General features: G+C 39.5%; 1 protein-coding gene across 1 annotated transcript in view; it reads left to right on the top strand.

Annotated features, from left to right (window-relative positions):
- Positions 1–26,768, top strand: part of adgrb1a (adhesion G protein-coupled receptor B1a) — a 618,149-nt gene that overhangs the window by 169,569 nt on the left and 421,812 nt on the right. The window contains exon 3 of the mRNA XM_048596183.1: positions 6,782–6,889. Within this exon, the coding sequence (XP_048452140.1) occupies positions 6,782–6,889 (108 nt within the window). The remainder of the gene's footprint in view (positions 1–6,781; positions 6,890–26,768) is intronic.

Here is a 26,768-nt window from a genome sequence, read left to right as displayed (position 1 = left end):
GCCTACTTTTCTGTCCCACCTAATCACCTGATATCACCACATTGGATGGTGCTTATTATGCTTAACAAATAATAACTCTTCTAGACCCATCTCCTACAAGCTTTCTTTTTCTGACTATTGTAATTATTAGACATTTATATTCGACAGAACCTCACCTCTTCCCAGTCTTTGACTTTACAAATTCAGATGATCTGGAGGTTTCACTTTTATCTCTAAGCATATTCTTTGCAGACTTGGAAGAAGGGATAATTTTATTGTGGGAGGTAATTGTCTTTCACTGTCTTTTTAAAAGTCTGAGGTGCTCTGCTGAACTGGAGAAGCTTTAATTTCTTCTAATTCTTTTGCAAAAGACATTATCCCTGCTATAGCAGGTAATTTTTTTTTATTGCTGCAGTATCTTGAATCTTTAGATATTGCTTGTCTCTTCTTGGTGGTATGTTCCACGGAATTGTATCTCCAATCTGTATTGGTGGAATTTTGTTCTCCCATATTTCAATACATCTGTGCTGAAGTAGGTAGACTTTTTAGTTCAATTTGTTCATCAGTTTTGACATTTTCATTTGTTCTCAGTGATTTAAGAGTCAGGAAAAACAATTTGCTTACTTCCTCAATGTTATAAACTGAAAATTTCTTTTGTCTTGATGCAGTGTCTGTGATTATTGTTGAGGATTATTCCTTGAAAGATAGGGATGTCAAATACTCTACTTGGATTTGACTTTTCCAAGTCACTTTAGCATCTAATGTCTGACTTGGATTTGACATAGCTAATTGTTCACTCTGCTGCATTGAAATCTGATTCAATTCAGTTGCTGATGCTTCAGTTGACTTGAGTGGGGTATGCTGTTTAGATGCTGCCTCTTTGTTGTTCATTTGAAGTTTGTTGACACTTGGAATCTGAAAGCTCTTCAATGTTGATAGCAATAGAAAACATTTCCACTGAACTAATATAGTCACAGCTTTCCATTCTATTTATGGCATGAAACAAACTTCTTATTTCAACACAATTGACCTCAGCTTAGATTCTGCCAAGAGCTTATGGAGCCATGTCAAATCTTGTACTGATGGTGCTTTTGTTGTTAAATGACCAATTTCTAAAGGATATTGAAAATAACTTTCCACTCAGAAGTGAAAATCCCTGGTCGTGAAATATATGTAGGGTTCTGACTTATGAATGCTCATACTTTTGAATTTGATCCCATACAGGGTGTAATTTTAAAGATCTGACATATAAATATTTCCTGTACTTACATAAGAACATAAGAACCAGGAGCAGGAGTAGGCCGTCCGGCCCTTCGAGCCTGCTCCGCCATTCAATAAGATCATGGCTGATCTTTTCGTGGACTCAGATCCACTTACCCGCGTTCTCACCGTATCCCTTAATTCCTTTATTATTCAAAAAAAATCTACCTTTTTTATAAAAACGTTTACTGAAGTAGCATCAACTACTTCACTGGGCAAGGAATTCCATAGATTAACAATCCTCTGGGTGAAGAAATTCCTTCTCAATTCAGTCCTAAATCTGCTCCCTCTAATCTTGAGGCTATGCCCTCTTGTCCTAGCTTCACCTGCCAGTGGAAACATCCTCTCTACTTCTATCTTATCTATTCCCTTCATAATTTTGTATGTTTCTATAAGAACCCCCCTCAATCTTCTGAATTCCAATGAATATAATCCCAATCTACTCAGTCTCTCCTCATAAGCCAACCCCCTCAACTCTGGAATCAACCTAGTGAACCTCCTTTGCACCCCCTCCAGTGCCAATACATCCTTTCTCAAGTAAGGAGACCAAAACTGCACACAGTACTCCAGGTGTGGCCTCACCAGCACCTTGTACAGCTGCAACATAACCTCTCTGCTTTTAATCTCAATCCCTTTAGCAATGAAGGACAAAATTCCATTTGCCTTCCTAATTACTTGTTGTACCTGCAGACCCACCTTCTGTGATTCATGCACAAGGACACCCAGGTCCCTCTGCATAGCAGCATGCTGCAACTTTTTACCATTCAAGTAATAATCCTTTTTACTATTACTCCTACCAAAATGTATGACTTCACATTTATTTACATTGTATTCCATCTGCCAGACCTTTACACTCAATGTATCTATGTTCCTCTGCAACGTTTCACAGTCCTCTGCACACTAATGGCTACCTTTGATTATTCTGAGTTATATTCTCACTTGCATGCAAATTGACTTGTCAACAGACTCAAGAACAGAACCTGTTCACAATCCGATACACAAGCTTGCATTTGATGTAGCCTGCGTTGGAAACCTTCAACAATAAGTGTGGAGCTCCCTGAAACATATAATTGAATTTCTGTCAGCTGTAGACAGTGCATCGACAAGCAAAGATCATTAATTGATGATATTGTGACATGTTTTCCTATGTATAACTTGGAATTTGTGAAATGCCCAATGACATAAATGTTAGTTGTGTAAAACATTTGGTCCGGATCAATTTCTCCTGGGAAAACCTAGCGTTTGCCATTTCCTGGAAACTGTTCTACCTCATTTATCTTTTTGTGTGGTCTTTGGTCTTGTGTTTTTCTTTTGTCGTGTCTTTTAACATATTTTTCTGAAAGTGGCCCAATGTTTCGCAGTAAAAGCATTTGGTTTTAATAGCCGGGCACAGTTCCTGTCTGTGGAATTTCTTTGCTCCACAACATTATAAAGGGTTTGTCTGCCCAATTTCTGTCCTGCCCATTGTATTGGCTTATCACATATCTGTGTTGTGCTTCTGAACCATAAAAGTTGAATGTATTCTAAAGATCTCCCAAGCCAGGTTTTGTTTTCTCGTCTTAGTATTGAACAATGTTGCTTCTAAATCTCTGCTTCATTTACCATCTGAATGGCTTTCTCTAGAACTGGGACTTCTTTGGTCTTTAAATAAATCTGACAAACACTCATCAGTGTTGTAACAATAATTCAATCACTTATGAATTGTGCCTTTGTCCCCATAGGCGCATCTCTCTGCTAGCCTGGAGAGATCTTTGATGAAATCAACTATGTATGGTCTTGGAGGATGCATTCTTCCATTAAATCTTGCTCTCACAAGAAGCTTATTATTCTAAGGTTGCAATAATTGTGAAAAGCTTTAAACATCTCTTTGAATTTGATGTTTCTTTTATAACTTGGCAAGCAATAATATAATCAGATATGAGCCCAATTATGTGAATATGTGTTGACATTTTCAGCTTCGGACTTAGTATTTGTTTTGGAAGCTATTCTATACCTCAAACATTGTCTTCTGCAGGATGTCCAATTTTGTGTTCTATCTGGCCCATCTTTGAAATTGATTCATCCTAGCAATACTATTTTTGATGCCCAAACTTCCTAATGTGGTTCGGCAGATTGTGTTTTTTGTTTGCAATAATGGAAATCTTCTCATGCCTTGCTGTTGTTTTAGAGGGTTTTTCTACCTTCAGAGCTTTAGTAGAAGATTTCCCACATTTCCATGATATAATAATGCCCCCAAAAATTTCTGTGTTAATGTAGAAATTAGTCATTTCTTTAAATTGCTTAATGGTCATCTGCTTTAAATGATGAGAATCATAATTTTCAGTTCTCCACCCACAAATTATATGAACTTATCTTGTGGTAATGCCCTATCTGAGCTACAATTTATTTTTCAAATTCTCACCCTTTCAGTCCAAATTACTGCATCATTTAATGTTTCTCTATTGCAGCAAGAGTTTTTAGTTTTGACTCATGCAATCTCAATGTCTGTTCATTCACTAGTTCTTTCAGACTCTGGACCATTCTCTTCGATTACTGACTTGCAATGCAGCCTGTCCCCTTACCTTGGAGCTGCACATTTCTTCTGTTCTCGCATTTCTCTTATGAGACATGAAATGCTTCTGTCATTATTTTAAGAGTTCTTCAGTACTGAATGTTGGAACAAGCTATCTTTGGAGTTCGCTGCCATGAACAATCAGTCATATCTGTTTTCCTTGAAGTCTTCTTGGTTACCAGCATGTTTACCTCATTGGGACTGGTGCTGTTACATTACATCTACATCCAAACACTACTGCCATTTTGCAGATGCTTCACATCTTCTACTGAGCTTCTTGAGTATTGCTGGAGCAGCATTCATCCAGCCAAACAAACCCTTTAACAAGGTAAATTGACACTTAACTATTGATTTAAATATAATGGTCAGTCTGCCAATTTAGGCAATTGCACACCCTGTGAATTGTGAAAATGAGCTAGGGAGTCCTTGGGGAAATTCATCAATAAACATACCAAGCTGGAATGTGTAATATCTAACCCATTGCTAGAATAAAAAGTTGGGCATAACTGTAGTCGATGGATTTCAATGCAACTAATTGTGAGATGATTCATTTTGGATTTAAACAAAAAATATTTATAAATTTATAGAGACAACTAAAACATCATGTTTAGTGCAAAAACATCTAAAAGTCAGATGGTATGTCGCCCTTTTTAACTCGAAGGTTAGAATATAAAGGGACACCGCTTTTACCTCAACTGTACCTAGCTTTGATTTAATTACATCTGCAAAATGGTGTACACTCTGGGCACCATACTTTTTACATGGTCATAATGACTTGGATAGAGTAGCAGTGCAGGATCACCACAATGTGGATTAATTTGCAAACTAAGTAAAAATAAACCAGTTTGTATCCCTTGGAATGTGGAATGGAGTGTTTTAATTGATGTTTTTGGTTTTTGAAAGGAATCATTAGCTCTGATAGATAATTTTAAGGATTATTTAAAGATAAATGAGGGCAAGGGCATCACCTTAAAATCAGAGCCAGTCCATCCAGGAGAGAAGTTGAGAAATATTTCTTCATGCAAAGTGTGGAAAGCCCGCCTATAACTAGAAATAGAATGTTGCCCCAAATAATAATTTTAAATATGTGATTAATGGGATATTGCCAAGCAGAACCCAAGAGACTATGCAGCCAAGCGAGTGGGTGGATTTAGGATACAGGTATGCCACAATCACATTGGAAGGAAGAATAGTCTTGAGATTTTGAACAAGCGACTCCTGTTCCAATGTTCATTAGCGCATTTCCTGACTGTAGAGGGCACTCCTCCTGCTGTGGTGTTTCACCTTGACAATAGCAACCCCCTTCATGTTTTCTCTGAAAAGAATAGCCAATTTGCTTCCAACTACTGCTAAATTACATAGTATTTCTATTGAAATATTACGTCCAGTGTATGGGATTGAATCTGTTAAAATTTGGCACCCAATGCAGTTATAAGCTATAGAGCATTAACCAGTGATGGCATCCACACTCCTTCTATATGTGAAAGCTTACTTTGCACCAAAGTGTTTAGATTAGGATAGCGTTGTTACCACCAATAAGTCAATTATGAACAGGGTTGAATATGATATGAGATTTACACCAGAACGATGCCATTCAGCCCATCTCTGGGTATAGCCAGCAAAAGAGATATCCAACTTAATCTGACTTTCTCATTGTTGATCAATAATTATATCATGGCACATTGATTTCCAAGGACGTTTTAGTGAGAAATGTTTCTTGCTCAACCAAACCTTTATGTTGAAAGTTTCCAGAACTCCACTGTCCTTTGGGTGAAAAATTTCTCCTAAATGCACCTCTAATGCTTCTACTAATTATTTTAAATTTATGCTATCTAGTTATTGAACTCCCCACTAAGGGAACTAGGTCCTTATTATCCAGTCCATCTAGCACCTGATAATTTTGTACACCTCAATTAATCCTCATTCAGCCTCCTATGTTCAAAAGAAAAGAAAATTCAAAGAAAAGTTTCAAAGAAAAGTTCTTTTTGGATTTCAAGAGTGAAGAAATAAATAATAAAACAGGTGACATCAAGCTTGAATTTCAACACCTGAACAAGGTAAAAAGAAAAGAATAATTGAAAGGGGCAAGGATTTTCACAAAATGGAGACCCTGGAAAATAAGAAGAAGGCTAGGAAATTATGAACTAATATAGATTGCACCCACAGAAAACAAATGATTGAGTAAAACTGAAGAAGGGCATAATTCTGAAAATTAACAAAATAAAATAAGATAATGTGCAGCATTCCTTTTCCCCAAAACTGTTTGGTCTTGGAAAGAGAAGACAATTTCCAGTGACAATGTAGAGTTCAGAAGAAGTAAACTCAGAAAGTTAAAAGCATAATATTGATAAAATAAAGGGAAGTCGGAATAAGAGGAAGAGGCAGGTTTTGGAGGCCAAAGACAAGAAAAAGATCTGCTAAGAAAGATATATTTTCTTACCTGATCTGGAATATATGCGACCTGTGAAACAGATAGCATCTTGACTTAACAGAAAACATTCTCTTCGTCTGCATGCCCCAGCAGTTTCCACTGGGCCTGAATGTGACACTGATTCCCAATTTTAAAACAAAACAAAGGACTGCATATGCTGGAAGCATGACATGGGCCACAGCACAACCTGAACAAGTTCATTTGAGAACTGGGATTTATATTGATGTGACCATTTCTGGAGGGAAATGCATTTTCATTCACGACAGGTAAGCCTTCAGCAGTCAATGTCCTATCATACAGACAAGTCCTCTTGTCTCTGGTCAAGATTTTTTTTTCAATTTGAGACAAGACAAGACAGCTTTGCATTTATTTTTTGAAGATTGATCTATTCAAGGCAGAATAATTTTTATTATTAAATACTGTGTCTCAATGTAGGGGACAAAAAAAAGCCCTAATCCATCAATTCTCCTTTCTTAAATGCTTTAATTGTGAAATTGTAATCCTGAATATGTTTAAATTTAAAGCAAAGGTTATTTACATAAGCCATTGCCTTGCTATAGCACATGGACACTATAGTTCCAGAAGCCAATCATTGAGGTCAATAGACTACAGGAAACATCAAGATGTTGACGGTTTCCATCGCTATGGGTACTCCTTATCTCAGACAGGTAAGTGGTAAAATGCAAAGTCTTTGTTTCATACTAATTCTTACTCCAGCCCACTGTATGTTTGTCAAAGCTTTCACTATGAAACAATTTCACAATGCTTTTTTTTTATCACTTCTAAACCTGCATGACATTTTTTTCATTTTCCATTCCTTAAAAGTAGCTTGGTTGCTTTAACACTGTTGAACCAGCTTGATTTCTAAGTATGTTCTTTCACTTGCACATGCTTTCAGTTTAAAATATAATGGGGCCCCTTTATGAAAGGAGAAAAGGAATAACTAAAGCCTTAATATTTCATTGCAGGCCTTAATGGTCTCCTGTGGGTAATTAATGAGTTAGAATTTAGTCAAAAAATGGATTCCTAGTTATAATTTGCACTGCTAAATTATAAATGTTAGCTAGAAAGTCAGTGATGTGTCTACTTAAAATAAATTTTGATTAGATTTTCAACCCTTCAAACAAAAATCTCATCTATATGCTGCCCACAACATTAGCAGATTACGAACTGATTTACTGTTTTAAATGCACATGAAAGGGTTTAAGACTGAGCCCTTCAGAATATAACCATCACTTTGAAGTCAAAGTGTAAATTTATAGGTAGAGTAAGATATTGGATCTCTGTGAATTTTCGTCCAATTAAAATTTCATAACTATTTATACTGTAATTTTTAATGTGTCAAAGTACTTCAGCAGAGATTTGGAAATCAAGGCTCAGTAGTAGCTCTCCTCCCTCTGAGTCAATGAACCATCTGGGAAACATAAGCCCTGTGTAATATTGAGCAATTGCTACGTTGTTAGAGGTGTTGTCTTTTGGAGGAGATGTTAAAACAAGGCTTCACCCACACTTTTAAGGCAGATGTAACAGATTCCATCTCACCATTTTGAAAATGTATGAGTAAAATTAAAACCCGTAGGGTAAATGGGGAAGTTATAACATTGGTTATGAGAAAGGTGAATGGTTTGGTTTCAGAGTGGAGAAAAACATTCATTGGTATCCCTAGGCAATTGGTATTAAGATAACTTTTTCTCTTCATTCATAATGAAGATTTCAACGTATAGGGTGTAATTTTAAAATTTGCAGATGATACAAAAGTAAAAATTCTCGTAAGCAGTGAGGAGGTCAGTAACATATTTGGGAAGATATACAAAAATAAAATAAGATACGTAAGAAACTCGAAGCAAAGACTGAAAGTTGGAAGTACTCATTCAGTCTTGGAGCACCTATGGAGGCATCGATTAGGGGGAATTTTATGCTGGTCATGAAATTAGGGAAATAGGTTGGCAGGAGCATTGAAGCAGGTGGGGAGTGTAGTTTCAAGTGCTTGATGTCAGGATAGAAGCTCTGAATTCTCCGGGCAATGGACTGTAAGTGGGATATCAGTTCTGGTTTCACCTAGCAGGAAGCTAATTGTAATTGCTTTTGCGTACAATGAATACTCGTTAAAACACAAGATTTTATGATTAAATGTCACCGCTGTGACTTATATTAGAGGCAGGAAGTACTTTCACAACCATTTAAAACTGGCATGGCTCCAGGAGAACTTGTCTTCGAGGTGGAAGGGCTGTTATCACTAAGAAATTTGCTGTAAAAGAGAGAAGGATGCTGAACATTTCAGGCAGATTGAAGGTGAAGCAAGGTTGTGGGTGACTAAGGGGTGGTCAAGGGTGATCAAGTGAAGGTCAAAAGTGACCAAGGGAAGATTGAGGGATATTGAGTGGAGATGAGGGTCAAGGTGAGCAAAACCAAGATGTACTTGAAAAACATTAGAACATGGTTGAAGACCATCAGTATGGTATGAGCTTGAATTCTCCCCTCTGTCCAATTCCAATTCGTCACATAAATCCAATGTTTCTGGAGCCTTGGTTGGAGGGGAAGCGGTGATGAGGAAGCATGACATGAAGTCCTGGAGAACACTGGCCAAAAAGGCCAAAAAGTCTTGGAAGACCAGATAATGAGGCTGGTCAGTTGGAAGCAATCTGGGTCATAAGCCTAGAGTTCCACCTTTACAGCACTGTGGGTATCCTGTAATGCAGGGACAGCAGTGGTTCAAGAAGGCAGCTCACTGCCACTTTCTCTTGGACATATAGGGCTGGACAATAAATGCTCACCTAGTCATCGAAACCCACACCCCATGTGTGAATTAAAAAGAAACAAAAAAGGGTCAATGTAATGATGAGTAATGGCCCATCCAAGAGGATTTCATAAACACCCCAACTACCTGCAGATGACTGAGAGATATTGACAATAATGGCTGAAGTTATTTAAGGAGTCAATCACTGATCTGTGACCTCTACTTCAGGATGAGATGTTGACCATCAAATTTGGAGCAAACCCAATTCTAATTGTGAAAAAGGTGATAGAAAACAGCAACAGATGAAATATTACAGGTGTGCAAGTGGTATGGTGAGATGTATGGTAGAATTGATGGAGAAGTTGAATGGGGCCCATCACAATGTGGAGTTCATCTAACTCTATCTGTTTTGCTTTTTAGTAATGAAAGGCAAGGTTGTTACTAGGCAGAGGCAATGTCCAATTAGTGGAAATCAATGCTTGAAAATTGCCTTGCTACTGGCACTATTCATCTCATTTATATTCAGACTCCCATCTTACCAAACTTGGCAAACAAGCTAGGCATTGGGAACTTGACAAGAAAACCAGAGCGTGTATCTCGATGATTTTGTTAGGTCTGAATGGTCTCCGTGTTGCCTACTTTCAGAGCTCAGATCGAGGCACAATCAATGGACACCAGCTGCGTACATACTTTTTCTATGGACATTGGCATTCAGTATCAGCCAATCCCAATACAATCATTCTGGCACTTCAACTACTCACTGGGAATGTGCCCTGGAAGCAAATCGAGGGCACATCAGCTACTGGCATCGATAAGCTGCCTCGGGGCACCTTGCGTACAGGGATAAGCACCCAGCTTTCATAGTTGATCAGGCTGCATCTCCGGAACGCTTGCTAGCTGTCTTAATGCTCACTTGCTCAGCTACTACATGAATGCTCACAGCATTGACTTCCTTTCCCTGCTATGCCAATTAGTGCAGTCACAAAAACAGGCAGCCTGCCTTACTGCCATGCTGCCTTCAGCCTAGGGAGTGCACATTTTGTAGAATGGCAGTGTAGTACATCAATCTCATTCCTGCACAATTTGCAACCCATTTATGCAGCAAACACATTGCATGTGCAGCCAGCAGGCAGTCGAGATCTTAATCCCTTAGAGGAATAATCCTCACTGAAGTTAATGGAAGCATCACATCAGTTGGAAGTAGGGGAGAGGGTGGACACAGTAGGTCAATGACACTCTTCCATACCATTGCCAGCCAAGGAAATTGCCACAGTCAGGAAGTGAAGGGCAGCCTTCCATACCAGCTAGATTGGCAATTTGCTTTCTCATTACACAGTACCCAGTCTCAGATGCCCTGCTGTCTCGTTAGTTCCTCCACATATTGGTCAAGAAAACCATCCCGTATATATTCCAGGAATTTCTCCCATACGGCATTGCAGCTAATTTGATTTGCCCAATCTATGTGCAGGTTAAAATAACCGATATTCCCTTATCATATGCATCTCTAATTTCTTATTTAATGCCATTCCCAACATTACCACTGCAGTTTAGGGGTCTATATATGACACCCACTCATGGTTTTGCCCCTTGGTACTTCTCAACTCTACCCATATAGACTCCACATCGTCAGAGCTAATATCCTTTCTCACTGTTGTGTTAATTTCCTCTATGACCAACAATGCCGTCCCACCACCTTTTCGTTTTTGCCTGTCCTTCCTAAATACTGAATATCCTGGGACGTTCAGTTCCCATTCCTGGTCACCCTGTAGCCATGTGTCCATAATCCCAATTATATTGTACCCATTTACATCTATCTGCGCGATTAGTTTATCCACTTTATCACAAATGCTCCATGTATTAAGGCACAAAGCCTTTAAGCTTGTCTTTTTGCCATTGTTTGTCTCGCTCTTATTTTTCTCATTGGCCCTGTTTGAATATTGTCCTTGGTTTCTCCACCTATCCCTTTTCTTATTCCCTTTTCTACCTTTTGTTTTTGTCCTTGCTCCCTCCTTCTTTGACTCCACACATAGGTTCCCATCCCCCGGCATATTAGTTTAAACCCTCCTCAACCGCTCTAGCAAGCACTCTCAAACTTGGAGAGTACTTTATGTTAGATTAAATCAAATCCAGCTATCTGTGGCCCTTCTTTCCTGGTCCGTGTACTACCCTTACAGATTCGAAGCCAGAAATAGTACTATTTGCGATAGAAGTTGTAAGGACTTAGCTGCTACACACCAATCATCTCTCTCCCTTGTAGTCACCTGCAGCAAAGCAAGACCACTCACTTTCCCTTGCTGTGGTCCTCACAGTGACTTTTTTGGTGTTTTTCAAAATTGAAAAGTATACTCTATTCATAAAAACATCTTTGTATATATACGTTGACACAAAAGCAGCTCTGTTCTGAACAGTTGTATATCAAATAAATACACAAATGTTGGAGATTGAATGTACACAAACCAAAGACCTCTCTTACACATACAATACTAATATTTACATATCTTTGACACACTTAGAGAACCCAAGTGTGTCAAGTCCCACAGAGCCAAATATGACACTGGAGAGAGAGAAACACCGAAGTAGTGTTTTGGGTTTAACTGTCCCTTGACAGCACTCTCTCCGGAAACCACTATTTGGTACCGGTGACTGCTCCAATGCAAATCTTCACGCTGACCACCAATCAACATTGCCGCAGCCTTCTGCTGGACACTTTCCTTCACTTGAACTCGAAGATAAATACCAATGCTCCTTTACGTTATTCCAATGATGTCTTTGAACCGTGAAATCACAAAAGGAATCAAAAGTCCCCAACGTTAATGAAACAGTTCACTTTGTGCTGGACATTAGTTATAAGTTTAACTGAAGCTGTCCAAAATGCCATTTCCATGCAACTCTTATTTGCCTTGTAGAAGCAGTTCAGGTAGAGAAAGAAAATGATCAGAATAAAAAGTTTGTTTCACAACATATAGGACATGCTATCGGAAAGATGTGCAACTTGAAAGGGTTCAGAAAAGATTTACAGGGATGTTGGAGGATTCGAGCTGTAGGGAGAGGCTGAATAGGCTGGGGCTATTTTCCCTGGAGCATTGGAGGCTGACGGGGTGACCTTAAAGAAGTTTATAAAATCATGAGGAGCATGGACAGAGTAAATAGCCAAAGATTTTTCTCCAGGTTATGGGAGACCAAAACTAGAGGGGATAGTTTTAAGGTGAGACGGGAAAGATTTAAAAGGGACCTAAGGAGCAACTTTTTCATGCAGGCAGTGGTGCATGTATGGAATGAACAACCAGAGGCAGTGGTGAAGTTAGTAAAACATTTAAAAGGGTTTCAGATGGGTATGTGAATAAGAAGGCTTTAGAGGGGTATGGGCCAAATACTGGCCCATAATTAATTTGTGATATCTGGTCAGCAAAGATGAGTTTGTTTCCATGCTGTGCATCTCTATGACTCTGTGACAATGCAAATACATTGAATAAAGCTCTGTATTTTTTGAATAGCATAATAATATTGAAGATGACCCCTCCTTTAATGAAAAGGGAAATCATCCGCAAGCACATTTTTCATGAAGATAGTGCCCCCAAGTAAACTCAATTCATTTTCAAACTATTATTTCACAGAATAAAGTATTGTGGATATGCCAGTGCATTTTCTCAATTGAGAATTTCAGATCATGATGTACACCAAAGTTTGAGCTATCTAATCGTCGCTTATTTGCCAAGATTAGAATCCCCAATGGTCATCTGATAGAATCTAGTTAATAATGGAGTGTTTTTCACATTAACGCTTCCAGTGATTTTAATTGTCACACCTTTTTTAGCTGGCACTCTATCATTCAGCACTATCTCATAAGAACTGGACACTGATAGTCCAAAACTGTATCAAACTCAAGATAAATTTGGTAATTTTTCTTTCAATACATTTCTTCATTATAATTGAGAAAACATACACCATGTTCAATTTTAATTGTCTCCACTTCTAAAACTGAAATGATCTAAAATGGATTGGACAAGTTGGAATTGCTGATCGTATCATAGTGCAATGTCACTCACTCCACCAGCAGTAAAGCTCAATTCAAACAAAATTTGAATGAGTAATTTTTTGAGGTGTAATACACTCTGCCAAAGCATATTTTGTAGCATTGCATTGTCACAGTGAACTGGTCTGGATTGTTTTTGGTGCACTTTTACAAAGCTAGATGTAACACAATCCAGGTTATGTTGTTTCAACTTTTATTTGGTCCAGTGGGATATTTATGACTCGATCTGATGGTTTTCATGCAGACCTGTTGGAGACATTTACTTGAGGTTTTTGTGACCCTTTAGGAAATTGCTAATAATAAGACTTTTCAATCTCAGCCCCCACTGAAATGTTTGCATTGTTTTGAAAAGGAAATATTGTACAGAATGTTTTATTTTTAATGGAATGTCACCTTTCTGCAGAAATGATATCAAAGTGTTCAACTTTGTTACTTACACAGTGTAAAATCCCTGTAGAATTTGCCTGTCTCCATGCTCAGTGGAACTCATGAGAGCCTAGAAGTAACTTATAGATGAAATCACATGAAACACCATATTCTTCAAATTTGCATTATTCTGATGCAAGCCGCATTGGGAGCAAGCAATGATATTCAACAGATTTTTGCACATTTCAAATCACACAGTTTAAGGGGACTGTAGTATCAATATGTGGTAAAATATGCGAAGCTAATAAAAGCATGTTGGCGTTGTTCTGTTACAAAAATGAAATTGCTGGACCAACTCAGTAAGTCTGGCACCATCTGCAGAGAGAAAGCAGAGTTAACAATTTGGGTTCAGTCATCTTTTTTTAAAACTAGTAGTGGCTATGAAAAGTTTGCTGTATATTGCTGAAAACAGGGGTTGGGTGCGAAATAAAGCATTAAGTGATAGGTGGAGACAGAGACCAGAGGAAGAGAAAGAAGGTTAGACAGACAAATGGATGGATAATGGTAAGCAAAGGAGAACAAAAAGCTGCTAATGGGGAAGATAAGCAGGCGAAAATCAGTTGACTGTGCTGAAAACAGCCTCAATGATGGGAAGAGCTGGGTGTTGCAGTGGGTAAAGGACATGGAAGAAGTGTTCAGGCACTAAAATTATTGAACTTGACATTCAGTCCTGAAGGTTGCAGGGTCCTTGAGCGAAAAATGACATGCTTTCTTCCAGCTTGTGCTGAGTTTCACTTGAGCACTGTAGCAAGCCCAAGACAGAAATATTGGCCAGGGAACACAATAGTGATTTGAAGTGGCAGGCAATCAGATACTTGGGGTAATTTTTATGGACAGAACATAGGTGTTCCACAAAGCAGTCACCAAGTCTGCATTTCATCTTCCCAATGTACAGGAGACCACATTGTGAGCAGCGAATACAATAGATTAGATTGAGTGAAGTGCAGGTAAATCACTGCTTTAACCTGGAAGGTGTGTCTAGGGCCTTGGATAGTGAGGAGAGAGGAAGTAAATGGGCAGGTGTTATACCTCTGCAATTGCAAACAAAGTTACATGGGGGTGTGGGGCAATGTTAGGAGTGAAGGAGGAGTTGACCAGGTTGCCCTACGGGGAATGGCCCTGTGGAAGGCTGACATGGGAGTGGAGGGAAATATGTGACTGTTGGTGGCGGAAATGACAGCTACTGATCCTTTGGGAATTGATACTGGTGGGGTGGAAAGTGAGAACCAGAGGGACCCTATTCGTGTTATGAGATGAAAGAGAAAGGGTGAGGGCAGAAGTGCAGGAGATGGTTCGGACACGGCTGTGAACACTGTCAAATGTAGTGGTGTGGAATTCTTCATTGAAGAAAATGGTGGAAATTTCTGAAGACACCTAGCAGAAGGTGACATCATCAGAATGGAGGCCAGTCTATTCCTAGAAATGGAAAGAGATGTCGAGGAACGGAAGAGAGGAGTCAGAGACAGACCAGGTGAAGCTGAGAGCAGGGTGGAAATTGAAAGCAAAATTGATAAAATTTTCCAATTTTGGATGAAAGAGGGAAGCAGCCCAGATGATTTCATTGATGTAGCAAGAAAGGGTGGTGGGTGGGGGCCGAGGACTGGAACAAGAAATGTTCCATGTACACAGTAGGATGCGGGTACCCATGGCTGCAGCTTTCACCTGAAGAAAGTGAAAGGAGATGCAGGAGAAGTTATTCAAAGTAAGGATGAGCTTGGCCAGGCAGAGGAGGGTGGTAGTGGATAGGGATGGTTCAGGCTTGTTTTCCAGGAAGAAGCAGAGAGCGCTGAGACTATCTGACAGGTGTTATACATGTAAAGGGATTGCACAGTCATCACTAAACCATTAATTCCAAATATTTTTGAATTTCAATTCCTTTGTCTCTGGTTTATTAGTCTGGTTTAAAGGTCTGTGGTGCAGTCAGTAGCATTCCTGCCTCTGAACCAGAAGTGTCATATTCACATCCCACTCGAGAACTGGATGACCATTGGAAGGTGTGCTCACAGTATGGCCAAATGAGTTGATTGTTAATCTGTAAATCTTTCCAATGCACCTATGGCAGCTGGTAGGGATGGCAGAGTTCCTTGGTCAAACTGCTTGATGCAGTGTTGACCATCAAATTATAGCCTCTGCTAACAGACCAGTGGTCTATTCCAACAAAAAAAAAACTATGGAAACAAACCATGTATGTGCATTTTTTGGCCAATACGTCACTTGACACAGGGAAACCACTAAGTCCTTTTCCAGAGTGTATGAGTGAATGTTCCTTAATAAGTTGAGTGAAAATTTGGATTAAGTATTGAGCTTTAGACTACAATAGTGATAACACAGCTCAGGAAATCCTTGCCATGCACCTCATTCACAACCTTCTAATTGTTGGGCCTGTGTTAGAATTAAGCTTGGTTTTCTTGGATGTTAATAGATAAAGTTGGCATCTTGGTACTAGAACTGAGAGGATGTAACTATTAGGAAAAGCTGAAAACGTTAACTCCCTTATCTTTATGGAAAAGAGAACTGATTCAGTGATTTTGCGATAATGAAACATTTGAGAGGGTAGACATATCAAAGGTTGTTGTCCAAATCAATGTTATGATTACTTAAACATTACCTCTAAATCCAAGAGCAAATTCAGGAAAAATATTGTGGAGCTTGCTGCAGTTGAGGCAAATATTATAGATGCACTTAAGTGGAAATTGTAAGTACATGAGTGAGTAGAAGATAAGGTTAGATGAGGTAGGTTGGACGGCATTTCACATGGAATAGATATGCCATCATAAATTGATCAGCTAATTGGTCTGTGTCTGTGCTGAAGACCCAATTTAACTCTAATCTCTCATTCCAGCGACCACTGCTGGGCACATTTATGTGAGGCCTTTAGTCAGGACAGTTTTGTTTCCTGTCATTGAATAACCTGTTAAAATCGACATGTATACAGATAAAGAATTAACTAGGTGGTTGGTAGGGTAAAAGAAATTTAATAGCCCTGGAAAATAATGGGACAATATTGTTCTTCAGGAAAATAAGAAAATGATGAAGAAACTGTTTAACGTCACCTCCATCTAAAAATAATTAATAATTCAGATTATAGTTGGAAAATAAAACAGAAACAATGCAAAAGGAAATATTTATATGGAATTGTGTGTGGTACAATTCATATACTCTAATTATTCATACTGGACAATATTCTAGCCTTATATGAATTGTACCACACACAATTCCATATAAATATTTCCTTTTGCATCGTTTCTGTTTCATTTTCCAACTTGAATCTAAATTATTAATTATTTTTAGATGGGGTTGGCTTTAAGCAATTTTTTTGTCATTTTCTTATTTTCCAGAAGATCACTGTCTATTGACTACTTTCATAAGACCCAAATGTTTGTCATTTGGATTGAGGACAAGATTTTCTCTGAGACATTCTTTGTCACCACTGCTAGTAGTTAGGTGTCACTCATCGCTTAAAGTCATTGGTGTATATTTCGCTTTGAACAGTAGTGCAAAATGGCCAATATTGGGTCAGCTAGCTCTTTGTATATCTTTCCGAATTATCAAGAGAAAAGCGTAATGCTGGCGGCTGTGATATTGTCGATTTCATGTTATAGCCCCCAGTTAAATTATATTCCCCAATATTGTTATCAGTGGAACCATCCCTCCACATCAGTCAGCAACTTTGGAAAAAGGAAGCTAAATCAAACAAAAGTGTTGCCACATCAAATATTTTATAATATTCGCACTCAGTGGCAGCGTCAACATGACACATTGTCGGATGCCATCAAGTTCCGTCTGTTCTGTTCCAACAACATGTCTTAAAGCCCTACTGTTTCACAAATGAATTGGTCTTTTCCGTTCAGACACTCCTTTTGTTTTTCTAAACGAATCATCTTGCATTCTTTTTCTGAGTGTCCATTTATGTTTACATTCTTCATGATTTTCTGCAGCAGATTTTATAGGTAGCTAGTTTGGATCATTCACCTGTTATTCACCCTAGAATTGGTTAAAAAGTTGGGTTAAGGGGATCAAGGGTTATAAGCAAGAAGTCAGGAGAATGGGGTTGAGAAACATATCAGCCATGATTCAATGGTGTAACAGATTCAATGGGCTGAATGGTCTAATTCTGCTCCAGTATCTTATGGCTTTTATTTACTTAGTGTGGGTATTTTCTTTAAACAATGAAATGTTAGTATTACTAATTACAATGGAGGGACTATCTTTGTTGAGGTTAAATGGCTTGTTGCTATGCATATTAAAATGTGCACATACAGATTGGTTGGTAAACCATCGAGAAACAATTGGCTGTAGAAAACTAAAGCATTGCAATTCTAAAGCATTGAGTCATGCATACTGCATAATTCAGTAACACGTGATGACAATGATCAACACTAGTTGTCTTGTGAGTTCTTTAAATTCCCACGTCATCACTGTTGCGAAGTTGCATAGAGTATTTGATGTGTGTAAAATGACATTGGGGAAGGTTATGTGGTCCCTTTGAAAGATATTTTTAAAAATGTCTGCAGGCAGCAGCAGATACACAGAGAGTTCTGGAAATTGAAACATTGGATCAAAAGGCTATATTGTTGGCAGGCTAAGCAGCATTTTTGCTAAAACAACAGGTCTTTGAATGTAGCCAATTAATTTAACCCATGTTCTAGATACCAAAACCCAAATAAATTTAATTCTGATGACTTTGACTACCTAGGACCAATCCTATTGTAAGAAATTGTTTGGTCATCATCGGTATAAAAGAAGAGGCCATTTGAAAATCAGGGTGAGAGCAAACTGACATCTGAAGGGAAACTCACTGGGTCTCACAGAAATCTCTAAGCTCTCAGTGTAGGCACCTTCTAAATGAAGGTACTATGGCATTATTAGCTAATATTTCAGACACAAGAATTCGACAAAGGAAGGCGTTCCTGACTGGAGGACAGTGGAATACTTATCTGAGCTGTAATTTTGAGATACTCTGGAATACTTATCCTAGCTGTAATTTTGAGATATTAAGTTTTAATTCTTTTTTTATTAATTTGATTTATATAAGTGGGATTTATATCTATTGGAACAGCATACCATTAGAACTTTGTTTTATTTGGGAATAGTTTGTAGTTAAGGGGGAATTGTGTGGTTTGTTAGTGGTTCTGTTAATTTGTTAGCTGTTCGAGTTAGATAAATAAATTGTTACTTGTTGATTGTAGAGTGACTGTCAGGAGTTTGTTTTATTTCTCCTCTCCTTTATATCAGATTGAGAGGTGAGAGGTGGGTTGTACCACTTTTCACATTTCCTTTAACAGATTATGAGGTGAGGTGAACTTCTTTGGGTGCTCAGTTTTAATTATCAATGAGGTATCAACCTCATTTCCTCTGCATAACACCACACAACTCTGCCACTTCCGAGTTTGAGCTTCTTTTCAATTTACATTACACGTTTTCTTCTAAAGTTTGACTGAAGGAAGTCAAATTTCTTTGTTGACTTGGAATATGCTGGGATCACCCAAAGCCTTCATGGAGGACGCACATGGACTTTTGCAAATCAGCTCTTATTGTCATGTGGTGGGTCTGCTGTCCTGCAAGAAATGTACTTCTAGTAGGAAGCTGTGACAGTGTGGTCATGTGTAATGGTTATTTTTTCATTGGAAACATAAGGAAACAAGAGTGTTAAGCAAAGAGCAAGAAAAGTGAAGAATAATCAGCAGCTCCAACAAAACATTTTCAAATTTATTAAAATAGATTGTGGCTGCTGGGAGAAAAAGCTAATAGCCCTATACAATTCACATTATTTGTGTGCACCTATGTTGTGCTTGATATTACTCCAACATTTAACAAACAAGTAGACTTCAGGAAAACAACCGACAGGTGCAGCCAATTGTATTTGTTGTGGGTCTGTCTGAAATTGCAGATTATTATCCATTTACCTCAGCTACTGTGTCATTTTTCTTTTCCTAAGTATTTCTCACTAAAATGGATTTTAGCTGAGATCTTTTGACAGTGAAGACTTTCTGTCCTTTTCGCTCGGTCATCTGAAACTGGTATTGGACTTTTTTAAGCTGCTGGATGTTGAGACTGTCATGGAGTAAATTAAGTGACTTGGCTATAAACTAATTTAAAAATTACAGGATGGAGTGTTTCGAAACTTGAGACCAACAGCCTCAGAATGGATCATGCTGGAACTGTCCAAGTGAGGCTACGCTAGAAATCGCATCCTGCAATATAAATGTGGTCCTGGATTTTTGAATGTGCAGTCATTACTCCAGAGTAGATGGGAGTTACTCATGCAGACATTGTGGAATCCACATTCTAGCAGACTCTGAAGGAATTACTTGAAAATTTGAAGATTGCAGTAGTGATCTGTTCCACCTGGAACCCTTGAAAAAAATTCCACTCATATCTGAGGATTCTGAAGAAATTAAGTAAATGATCACTCAGGGAAAGTGAAACTATTCAATAGTTGGTCTAACTCCAGAGTAGCTATTTAACTGACCCCCCCACTTCCAAACTACACCACACCCAAACCATTTACAGGTCCCAGATTCTAATTTAACACCCTCCTGTCCTCCCCAGAACCTGACACCCCACCCTGCACCCCTGGATTTACTCACCTCTTCCCCCTACTACCCATTTCCCTGCTTTAGATGTGAAACCTTCTTCCCCTGTTCTGACCCAACATCTCCTTCCCCCCTCCAAGTCTGGACACAGCCTCTCTTTCCCTGTCACTGGTCCTGACTTCCTGTATTCTACTGCTGGCCCTGATCCCACACGACCCACTCCAGACCAGCCACTTGCACTACTCCAAATTCAATGTATCTTGCACAATCCCCATCCTCCAAATCACACTGAGATTCATTCCTTCTCCCTCTTCCTGTCCTCTACCGGACCCAACACCTACTGTCCTAACACTCACCATCTCCCACTTCCACCCCTGCCGGATGTAATTTATCCAACCCCACCCCAACCTATCCTGAACATCCCATCACTTGCCTTGCCACCTTACACTCTGGCACCCTACCTACCTGGAACCACCCTCTGGCACTCTACCACCACCCATTTAGTATTAAAACTACCTGACAACCTAACACCTATCCATGTGACTGTGGAATCCTACCTGCCTTTACTCTGACCATCTGATACCCTATTTAGTTTTCAGACTGGCACCCTATCGACCTTACACAACGTAACTGGCATACTACTTATCATTGCACTATCTCAAGTACTTGACATCAGTTGCCAAGGTTGTTGTCTGTGATTCTGGACCTTTAAACTTTAGAATTTAGCAGCAGGAAAATGTGCTGCTGTGAAAGGAGGGGACATAATTTGCCTTCCATAACAGTTCTGCACTAAGAAAGCAATATCAGAATTAGAAGTATAGCTCTGCATTTCTGAAGGATCCCTATTGGAATGTTCTGCCAGATTCCCTTTAATAAAATGAAGTGGCAGTTTGTGTGAGATTTGTAATCCTCAGAAATTCCGACTGATAGTCTCCGGCAATTCTGCTTCAGGTGTGAAGTTTTTTGTCTTTATTCACTCATGGGATGAGAGCGTGGCTGGCTAAGCAGCATTTATTGCCCATCCCTAATTGCCCAGAGGGCAGTTAAGAGTCAGCCACATTGCTGTGGGTCTGGAGTCACATGTAGGCCAGACCAGGTAAGGATGGCAGTTTCCTTCCCTAAAAGGACAAGTGTGAAATAATGGCACAGCTGAATCAGGATGGCACGGTGGCTCAGTGGTTGACATTATTGCCTCACAGTGCCAGGGATCCAGACTCCATTCCACCCTCAGGTGACTTCTGAGTGGAGTTTGCATATTCTGCCTGAGTTTCCTCCAGGTGCTCCAGTTTTCTGCCACAGCCCAAAGATATGCAGGTTAATAATGAGAAATAAAGGGTAGAGGTGGGATGCTCTTCAGAGGCACGGAGTGGACTCACCGGGCTGAATGGCCTGCTTCTGTGCTGCAGGGGTTCTATGAAACTTCACCAACAATGCAGAAACACAACGAAAGAAAAAGCATTGGCAAATTTGTTTTCCTTTCCGCCCTAATATGAAAAAGCATTCCGATTTCTCTGCTTTTATGAACTTTCCTGTGCACACATATGGCATGAAGTCAGTTTACATCGGTGTCACAAAGCAATAAGTTTGGCAGTGTCCAGAGTCATTTACAGCAGGAAGTATGATTGAATTTGGAGAAGTCAATTGGCTCTCCAAGTGTGAAGTAAACATGGTGAAATGCTTATTTTTATTTGGCAAAGATGGCATTTTTCAAACAGGAGGAGGCAATTCAGTTGGATCATGACTGATTTTAATTCCATGTGTCTTAAGTCTACTTCTCCACTTTGGTTCCATTTCCTGACATAACATAAATCTTTAGGTCTCACTCTGGAAATTCCTAATTGTCATGGTCCGAATGGGAACTCTGTTGAGTCTCTCATAGCCCCTTTTTGTTGAATTGAATTATTGAATTGAATCAGCTTTATTGTCACGTGCACTCGAATGAGTGCAATGGTGTTGCTATGGTGCCATTTTAGGTATGCCCCCCCCCGCCAACGGCAGCCTCCTGTCTAGGACTTGTCTCCTGTGCCATACTCTGTTCCAGGACTCGCCTCCAGCACTCAGCTCCCACACTGACCTGGTCTGGGACTCACCCACGACAGCATCTGGTCTGGAACTCACCTTCCTCACCGACCTTGTCTGGGACTCGCCTGTAATTCCCTCCGATCCAGGAGCCGGCTCCTCCATTCCCCTCTGAATATGTTTAAAAGGGAAAGGGAAGAAAAAAAGATAAAAAGAAAAATAATGTGCAGAGCAGACGAGCTCCGGCTGGAGTGTCTGACTCTGCCACCAACTTGTCACAATCAAGGCTAGGCTACGCAGCAAAATGACAATCAAAAGTGAGTTCTGAGATGTACAGAAGCAGTTCCAATGAAGGTTGTACAACACACCATCTTGGCAAAGTACAAATAAGACTTTATATTTCTTAGGTTCAGAGTGGATGATCACACACTCCCTCTCTGCGAAATCAGTTGCCACCATTTTGTCCACTTACCTAATCTAACAGTATCTGTTTGAAACTTCCATCTATGCTGTTTACAATATCATCTAAATTGTGTCACCAGACTCTTGGACAAATGGCTTCCTGTTTCTTTGTTTAAGTGTTTGATAATCTTATTACAATTCTGTTGGTCTAATACCATTTCCTAAGGAGCACCATGGATCACATCCTGTGAATTGATGTGTATAACCATTAACCCATACTCTGTCTCATATCTCCTGACCGATTTATTACAAATGTCAATGGGTTATCTTCAGTTTTACAAGCTTTAAGTTTTGCTGAAGGTAGATATATGAAAACATATCAAAGGCTTCTCAAAAATCTGTCAAGAGAGCTGCTTAAGCCAGCATTTAGAAAATCCGATTAGATAGAGGGTTGTGCTAGACCTAATTTTGGAGTATGAGGCTGAATGAATGGTAGAAGTGTTAGTGGGAGACCATTTTGATAATGGTGACCATAACTCAGTAACAATTAAAGTTGTCATGGAAAACAAAGAAGAAATAAAGTTTTGGAATTGGGGAAAGGCCAGTTTTAAGATGAAGAAAGGACAGAAAAATTGACGTGAGAACTACCGGATCAGCCATGATCCTATTGAATGGTGGAACAGGCTAAAGAGGCTGAGCGGCCGACTCCTGTTACTATTTCTCATGGTCTTATGGTCTCAGATGAAATGACAGGATGTGGCCAAAGTGGACTTGGATCAACTACTTGTAGGAAAATCTACATTGGAGCAATGGGAGCACTTCAAAAATGAAATAGTGAAAGTGCAGGGTCAACATGGTCCTATAAAGATGAAAAGTGGAATAAAAATTCCAGATTACTCTGCATTTGGAGAAGTGGACAGGATTGAATAAGGGAAATGAAAGAAAACTTTTGGCAGATATTGAGGACTCAGAATAACAGAAATCCGATAGACATATAGAAAGTGCAGGTTGTTACTTAATTAGGAGAGCAAAGACAGTATGAAAAAAAATACTGTTGGGTAAAATAAAGGAAAATCCAAAGGCATTTCATAAGCAAGAAGATAACCAGGGGAAAAAAGAAGTCCATTAGGGACCTAAGTGGCAATCTGTGGTGTAGCCAGAAGAGGTGGTTGTGTTTTCAAATAAGTACTGCATTTGCATTTGCAATAAAGGAGAATGATGTAGGTATAGAAATCAGTGAAGAGGACTATGATACACTGTAACCAATTCCAACTGAGTGGCAAGAGGGAATAGAGGTTTTACGGAGTTTAAAATTGGGTGGGTCCACAGGCTCAGATTGCAAGAGGAGAGATACTGGGGACCCTGTCATTAATTTTCAAATCTCTCTGTCCATAGGACAGCTACCAGAGGGCTGGAGAACAGCCATTATCCAAGAAGGATGGTAGGGATAAACCAGGAAACTATAGGTTAGTCAGGATGACAGGTAGGATGGCTGTATAGACAGAATAATCCTGAAAAGTGTGAGATGATGCATTTGGGGTGGGGCAGTTGGGGGAATGGGCTAATGAGGCAAGGGAGAACACATTGAATGGTAGGACCCTGGGAAGTTCAGAGGGACCTTGGCATGCATGTCTATTGATCCTTGAAGAGAACAGGAGAGGTGGATAAGGTAGTTAAAAAGGCACATTGGAGATTTTATTAATTAACATATTGAATACAAAAACAGGCAGGTCACGATGAAGCTGTATAAGACATGAGTTAGGCCACAGTTGAAGTACTGTGTGTAATTCTGACCACCATATTATAGGAAGGATCTGGTTGCAGTAGTGATAGTTCAGAGAAGATTCACCTGGATGCTGCCTGAGCTGAAGCGTTTCAGCTGTGTACAGACTAGATGGTTTGGAATTATTTTCCTTAGAAAAGAGAAAGCTGAGGGGGGAACCTGATTGATAGGTATAAAATTATGAGTGGCATAGGTAAGGTAGATAGGAAAAAACGTTCCCTCTAAGTAAAGAAGTCAATATCACATGGCATAGATTTCAAGTAAAGAGCAGGAGGTTAAAAAGGCGATTAAAGGAAGAGTATTTTTTGCCCAGAGGATGGTGGTTATCTGGAACACAGTGCCTGAAAGGATGGTAGAGGCTGGAACTGTCATAACATTGAGGGACTACCACTTGATGTGCTACAGCATACAAGGCTACGGGCCAAATGGTGGAAAACAGAACTAGAGTAAATAGATGTTTGATGATGGGCATGGGAATGATGGGCCAAAGGGCTTCTTTCTCTGCTATAAAACTGAATGACTGTACAGACTCACATCTAGGCGAGATTGGGTAAGAATTCCCTTCTCTAAAGGCATTCATGAAACAGATGTGCTTGAAAGACATTTACTAACGGCTTGTTAGACACAATTTCTGAGACTAGCTTTTGATTCCAGATTTATAAATTGAATTCAAATAGCTCATGTTGTCATGTTGGAATTTGAACCCACATCACCTGGGCCGTGGGGTTGCTTGTCCAGTGACGTTACCATTATTCCATCATCACCCCTAAAGGACTGAAATGCATCTCTTCCCATTCCCACATCATGGTGTACCACAAAAATCTATTCCTGTCCTCTCCTAATAATCAACCAAATGTTGGCCTAAGACAACATTATCCTAAAATCAGCTACATTGTGTTCCACATGTATGCTGAGGACACCCAGCTTTATCTTGCTACCAGCTCGCTCTTAGCACCATCATAGTCTCTAAATTCTCACTGCTGTTTGACATCTGGTACTGGATTGTGGAATTTCCTGCTGAAACCCTCAGACATGCCATTGTGCCCTCCACAATTGGCAATTGCAGTACATTTGTGGCCAGAAACTTAAGGTCAGCTAAAATTCTGATGCCTGTACTTTAATCTACAACAAGCCTCACTCACCCGTCGATCTGTGGCTGCTGACCTACGTTGGTTTTTAGTTCAGTAATGCCTTGAAATTTTTATTCTTGTTTTCAAACATTTCCATAACCACATTTTACCTTATCTCTGTAACTTCATCCAGTCATGCAACTTTTCTCACAGAGGATGGTGAGTGTCTGGAATAGGCTGCTAGAAGTAGTGGTGGAGGTGAGTACAATTTTGTTGTTTAAAAATCATTTGGACAGGTACATGGATGGGATAGGTATGGAGGGATATGGACCAAATGTAGGCAAATGGGACTAGATTAATTGAGAAAACTGGGCGGCATGGACAAGTTGGGCCAAAGGGCCTGTTTCCATGCTGTAAACCTCTATTACTCCATAAAAGTTACAGATTTACATTCCTCCAATTTTTGCCCTGAGCACATCTCCTATTTTAATAGAACAAAATTGGTGGCCATGCCTGAAGCTGTTGAGGCATAAAAGCTGGTATTTTCTCTTGAAAGGGCTCCAACCCTTCACCCCATCCTTTTTTAAGATGCTCTATTAATTATTTCCATGACCAAGTACCTGGCCTAATATGGCTTGATAATGAAATGCCTTTAACTGGATTGGTATGAAATATTGTTGGATTCTGTTCTTGTGAAGCACCCTGAGCCTCATTTACATCACTTGGGCAAATACATGGCACTTGTTATACCTTCAAAGACAGCTCACACCTTTTCATTGCTAAATTCAGCCTGTTATCTCACCAGTAACAACCCAAATGTAAGGGTTTTTGGAAAGACGTGGGTGAGGGTTGGTTAGAGTAAGAGTTGAGCAAAAGGACTGAGGAATTAGTCATGCATTCTCCTGCTAACACAGCAACATATCTTGTTTTGAAGAAGTTACTTTATAGTGGCGGATGAAGATTAGGCTGCTACAACTCCTTATAAATCCCAAACTGAGTGGGCCTATCTTTGCCTATCTTCTGCAATATCCCATTAGTAGGAGTCAAATGGAAAATTTAAACCCTGTATTTGCGATAACAGGGTCCCAGAGATGTCTGAAAAATCAAAGGAACTAACATTGGTTTTGAACTCGGTTTGGGCATTGTTTTAACTTGGGATGCTGGCTCATCAACAATAGCAATTCATATTTATGTTGCACCTTTACAGAATGAAAAATGTTTGTAGGAAGATTATAAAACAAAATATGGCATCAAGCCACATAAGGAATTATTATGGCAGATGGCGAGAAACTTGGTCAAGGACTTGTGTGTTTTCAGGAGTGTCTAGAAGGAGAAATTAAGTTGAGCAGCATAGGGAAGGTATTCTAGAGTGTGGGGGCTAGGCAACTGAAGACATGGCCACCAATTAAAATTTGGAATGGTAAGAGGCCAGAATAGAGGTTAGTGCAGACTTCTTGAAGCTGGAGGAGTTTGCAGAGATACGGAAGTGTGAGACCATGGATAGTGTTGAGGACACCGTTGAGCATTTTAACATCAAAATG

Source organism: Rhincodon typus, chromosome 4, assembly GCF_021869965.1.
Source record: "Rhincodon typus isolate 14 chromosome 4, sRhiTyp1.1, whole genome shotgun sequence".
In the NCBI taxonomy this organism is placed as follows: Eukaryota; Metazoa; Chordata; class Chondrichthyes; order Orectolobiformes; family Rhincodontidae; genus Rhincodon; species Rhincodon typus.
Note: the sequence above shows the minus strand (reverse complement) of the source record. Positions and strands in the feature narration are given on the sequence as shown.